Below are 5,726 nucleotides of genomic sequence, written 5' to 3' on the forward strand. Positions count from 1 at the left end.
CCCTGGGGCCTCGAGCCCGCAGCGGGGAACCGGAGCAGTCGCGCAGCTGAGGGGCCGCCGGGAGGGACGGGCCCGGCGGCGGGGCAGGGGAACGGGTCATCAGGGAGGAGCCGTAGCAGAAGGCCTTCCCGCGGCAGAGCCTCATTAACGCCAAGTTCAAAATCTGGAATGATCACAGAAAGTACGGAGGTTTTACCTAAATATCGAGGTAAACGCAAGAACCTGTACAGTAACAGCTAAAATGTGGCATCCGAGTTGCTGTTTTGAATGTTTCATATTGGCATGAGTAAACGCCCTTGGCCCCAGAATAACAGCAGTGCATCACAGGTCTAGGTGCTTTACTTTTCAGTCAGGCAGATTTTGAAAAGGCGTATTTAGGGTGTGATTAAGGTACAACATTATGTTAATGCAATGCAGTTGTCATGATTGGCTTACACATTTGAAAAGCTCTCATGTAGAATAGTGCAATGCCCTAAACCTGCTCCTTTTCAACAGACTTGAACTACAAAATACTTCAGAATCTTACACTGTTAGAGAAATGACATGCCACTTTACATCTCTTTCTGCTTGTGCAGTAAAGACACGGTGGCACTGATGGAAACTAGAATGAGGAGCAGGTTCTATACTCCATACCAGAACAAGGATATTCTTGTGGAAATAAGTTGTTTTCTTCTTGTGCATGTACTGTTTCCTCACTCCGGGAGTCATATTTGACACTGAATTAGCAGCAGCAAAGGCAAGTTGCTTGCTTTCATTTTCATTTATTCAAAATTATTGTGCCAGGTTGTTTTAAGTAGGTGACATTTCATCTTTGTTGCTTTCTGGTTAGAGGGGTGCAATTTATCGCGCTGAGAAATGGGTAAGGCGATACCCAATACCAGTTTGTAGAATGTGCCTGTCCTCAGAAGTGTATTTCATCTCGTTATCTGTACTCTTTATGGTGCGATTTTAGTCCCAGTGTGGCACACAGATAAAATACTGAACAGATTCTGAGACAGATGATTACATCAAGAAAAGGTTCAAAAGAATTTCTTTTTGGAAGTGAGGTCTGCCATTGGTATTTTGAACTACATAGAACTTAAGAACCAACACTAGTCTGCTCTATCCTCTGCTGTATACAGCATCTGTGAGTTCTGGTTTACTGCAAACCACTAGTTTTACTAACTACCAGGCATCCCCCCCGGCCCCTTTTTTTTTTAAAGTACAGGAACCAATACCTACAGAAAATATTGAAAGGTAGCAGAGTCATTATGTCTTGTGTCCCAGTGAGTGCCGTGGTAAATCCAAGATCAGCACTACATTCTTTGAAGACCAGGCTTTGCCCTCATGTCTTAAGTTCCTTTGCTGGAACAAGTAAGATCATCATGTATTAGAAATAGTACCCCCATGTGAAAGATTCCAAGTGGTCCTATGTCCCTTTCCCATTCCACCAGCTCCAAGACTGAAATTGCCATGATAAAGCAGGCCATCCCATTTCCTGAGCATTGTGCCAGATATTGCAGAGGTGCACAGCACCAGCTAGACAAATAGTGATATAACCCACCAAGAACAGGAAGATGTTTCTTTTCATTAATGATCAACACAGGGAGCATAGGCCATAAAACATGAATTAACTTCCATTTCTAAAATACCTAACCACTTTTCTATGCTAATTCTGTTGTACCAAGTTTTATTATATGTTAGAAAAATTAGTTTCATGGGCTAATTTTGTGTATTAATTTCAAATACTATTTTACTGTAAAAGGGTGAACACAGCTACTGCTGTTTACACATGTATATTTAAATTACACACTTAAAAGGCTGCAAAACCAGTTACCACAATTTCAACTCATGAGAAGGCACATTAAGTAAACACCAGGCTGCATCCAAAGCTGTCCCTTAACCACTGAAGATGGTCTCCACCAGTCTGCCACCTTCACAGCCTTGATTGATGGTCAATGCTCCAGAATTCAAAGTAAGTAATTTGCCAGAGTGGCTGATGCAGGGAGTGATTGTGTGGAAGACTCAACTTAACTAATCTGAGAAAAGTGGGACTGATGCAGACACTTGCTTGTATAGGTTTCCAACCCTCCCCTTCAATATTGTATTTAAGGCCATCCCTTCCATAGACAGCAGCCATGTTCTTTGGAGAACTTTATTAAAATATATCCAAGAAGTAATCAAACATTTTCTAATGAGTCAGGAGAGAACTGAAGTGAGAAAAACGTCTGTACAGAGGACAGTGCTGGAAGTTTTTGTTTACATGCTTTATTTCAATGTTTCACAGTTTAGTCATTGTCTACAAAAATATATTTCTGAAACTCTGAGTCCTCTATAAAAAAAGCTGGTCAGCAGCAGTGACCCTGACAAACACAATGTACCTTGGGACAGTGTGAGCACCTCCTGTAAGCAGATTAGTGCAGCTACGGCACTCCTGCCTCACCCTGGGAGACTTCTGTTCTTTGGGATTAAAGCTCTGCACTAGTTCTGAAGGAAGGCATTTAAAAAAAAAAAAACCCCAAAACCTTCCATTTCTGTATACTGCACTAAGCTTGGGAGGGGGAGCTTCACATCAGTGTATCACACAGGAAAGAGTGCTAACAAAGGACTTGGCACTCAGGGGATGGAGAAGACCACAGGGTAATTCAGCTCAGAGAAAAATTTACTAGTACTATCTGTTCAAACAGCCTTCGTCTGGTGATAATAGGTTCAGTCTATGAGCAGAGGTACAAATGGCATACAAGCAGAGTAATCCTATAACCACAAAGAGAGTCCTTCTTTGAGGTCATGGTAAGGGTTCTGTTCATTTTTACCTCAACATTTCTGCTGTGGCTTTAATCAAGGGGAAAATTTACCTTCATACCCAATCACAAGCCTACATAGTGTTGGATAGAACAGAGCCACTACCAATGCTGTCAGCTTCAACTCCTTGGTACCCAAAACTGGAAATATTTCTTATGAAATGAATTATTTAATTCCTATGCTTACTAGTCACCAGTATATCTAGGCACCAAAAATAAGAATTGAGAAACTCAAGTGTCCCGCAAATGAGATCTTTCCTCTGCTCAGTTATATGACTGGTCTATAAAGATACTTGCAGTTAAGAAGAAAAAAAAAATTACTGCCTCTTCAAAAAAATGCATCTATCCTGCACTGTGCTCTAGAAGAGACAAGGTCAATGTACTCTCATCTTCTGTATTCACAAAGCTCATAGCTAGTAGCCCCTTACGACAAAATAATCTCAGACCTGAACCTCTAAGCAAGGCAGGAATTTTCAGCAGCAAGTAAGGAAAGAGTAGTTATTGACAGACTGCTTCCCTAATGTGGTAATAGACAGAAGATGACCTCTCGGTCCCTGAAAACTTTTCCACATCTGCCTGTCAGAAGAACAGCTTTCTGAGTTAGTAGCTGGTAAAATTTAGATTTCCTGGAGATTAGAGAACTCAGGAAAGTGCTGCTGGTTATTTTAGGTACAGCTGCAAAGTGCTTCTGAGCTCTATGCTTTTGTTCAGAAAAGTTCTCCTGTTAACTTGTGCCTACCACCAGTCCTAGTCTGATCTGCTAAACCTGAGCAGCCACGGAGGTATATGAATTTTAAGTAGAATCAGCATCATCCATGAAAACACAGAAGCCAAGAACTTTCACTGAGACAAATACCTTATCAAAAAAGACACTCATCACTAGAGAAATAATATCATCTCACTAATGCTACAGTTAAAGTGTAAAATCTGTAAGAAAACACCTGAAGTTTACTTCTTGCCTATTTTCCTTTCTTGAATTGCCAGCAGGGAGTAGGAGAGTGGAGGAGAAAAGAATGAATTGCTTCACTCTATCAGTAGTAAGCCATCATATGAAGACAGTATTGTAGAAAAATTTGAAACCAGGAAAAAATCTGAAAACTAATTGACTCTGAAAGCTTTCCTCAATTTCCCAAACTGTAAACAGCCTAAACAGAGGATTTTGTCTGCACTTCAAGGTGTATTTCCAGTCTGTTCCCAGCTGTTCAGCTTCCACACACACACAACAGAGGGAAGAATCAAGGGAGGCAGACAAACCCATACATAGGGTAGGCCTCCCATATAGCACCTACTTTAGTATACCCACACAACATGAACAAATCAATTGGGAATTGTTACACCTTGTGCATGGAAAGGCTATAACTAAAGTGTAAGATGAAATTAAAGGAAGATTTGGAATTGAGAAAAATCTTCTTCTGTGGAACTTGTTTTGCTGAAGACTCCATACCCCTCAAAGAAGCAATTCATACTCCATTACTTAGGAAATGGGAAAAGTCTTGAGAGCAACAATCCTGATGGGCCTTGGCTTCAGGTGACAAGCTAAAAGTGTTCTTTCTCCTTAAGTATCACAAAGCTTATTCATGTAAAAAACCACTGTCTTGCCCTGCCCACTATTGGAGATGAAGTATATGCTAGCAGAGTTAAAGTAATTTGGTCAACTGTTAAAGCTGCCTTCTCCATCAGCACAGAAACAAGTGTCACTAGCAATGGTATGTTACTTCTAGTTGATGCAGTTATGCAAAAAAACCAAACCAAAAAAACCTGTAGCACAAAGCTTAGAATTCTAATATGATACATACCTTGTGGATAAACACCAGCATTAGACTGTGAGGTACGTATGTATGAGGAACCAGCAACCGCAAGTTATTGCTACTTGCTGTCTCCCAGTGCAAGTTTTTCCTATTTTTGCATTCTCTTGCCTTCTGCATGTTACACAGACTCCAGGGTGAACTATTCTGAAGCCTCACAAACACAGTGGCCACCAGAATACATGTGATGACATTTTAATCCCTTCCAAATTATTTACAAGGCTGGCTTTGAGACTGTTACTTTTAACTTCAGGCCTAGTACTCCATAGACAAAACTTTGTATGGTCAAGAACTAGCCATGCCTGCGCTATGTCTGTTCCCACAGGAAACCTTAATTAAAACAAGCAAAGTAACACACAGAGCAGAGCCTACGCTGCATTCTACCAAGGGCATAGTAAAGACAATAGTCACAACTTCTCCAATTGACTAATATTTTTCTAATATTCCCCATGGCTACACTTAGAGAGGTTCAGCCAAATTAAATTTAAGCTACAAGTCAGAACCGAAAAGTGTGCACTGAAGTCTGGTGTTAGGAACACAGAGGGCCATCCCTGCTCAGGCAGCTCCACTTCTATTTTGAAGTGCACAAGGACAGTTCCCCGTCAGACAACTGAGGCAGATATACAGGAAAAACTGTTGGTTAAACCAAGTATTTTAGAGGGGAGGCAAGGTCACTGCTGCCCTGCCCCAGAGAAGGAGAAAGATTCATTGAGAGATTAAAACTATAGGGTTACAAAATAAAGGCAAGAGCTAAAGTTTGCCAGTAATGAAATGCATTCTCCTGTCCTCTATGAACAGGAAACAGTCTCTGTAGGGTGTTAAAGAAGGTCCTACGAGGAGATACCCTCCTACTTTTTCTTGCTGCCAGAGGAGATGAAAGATGCTGCTATTGGTCAGCAGGAAAAAAAAAAGCAGGAATCTCTCTGTCTGCATCCAGTTTGCTCGTCTCTCCTGGCGAAGGGGTACGTGGTGCAGCGTGAGAAACAGAAGGGATCCCATGAGTTACAATCCCTTCCACTACTGGTGGTTCTGGTAGCCCAGGGGTGGCTACTCCCACTACTCCTGGAGGAAACCTGAAACCAACAGAAACATAGAAATTACAAGCTTGTCCAACAGAGTTATGCAAGGGGGAAGGTGCCCT

The 5,726-nt window shown here is 41.5% G+C and overlaps 1 protein-coding gene across 1 annotated transcript in view; it reads right to left on the reverse strand.

The window, feature by feature from the left end:
- Positions 1 to 5,176: 5,176 nt before the first annotated feature.
- The window catches only part of LOC104624347 (C-terminal-binding protein 2-like), a 7,756-nt gene continuing 7,206 nt past the window's right edge, over positions 5,177 to 5,726 (reverse strand). The window contains exon 8 of the mRNA XM_010291696.1: positions 5,177 to 5,658. Coding sequence (XP_010289998.1) covers positions 5,472 to 5,658 — 187 coding nt within the window. The 3' untranslated portion in view covers positions 5,177 to 5,471. The remainder of the gene's footprint in view (positions 5,659 to 5,726) is intronic.

This window comes from Phaethon lepturus, unplaced genomic scaffold (assembly GCF_000687285.1).
Source record: "Phaethon lepturus isolate BGI_N335 unplaced genomic scaffold, ASM68728v1 scaffold9560, whole genome shotgun sequence".
Taxonomy (NCBI): domain Eukaryota; kingdom Metazoa; phylum Chordata; class Aves; order Phaethontiformes; family Phaethontidae; genus Phaethon; species Phaethon lepturus.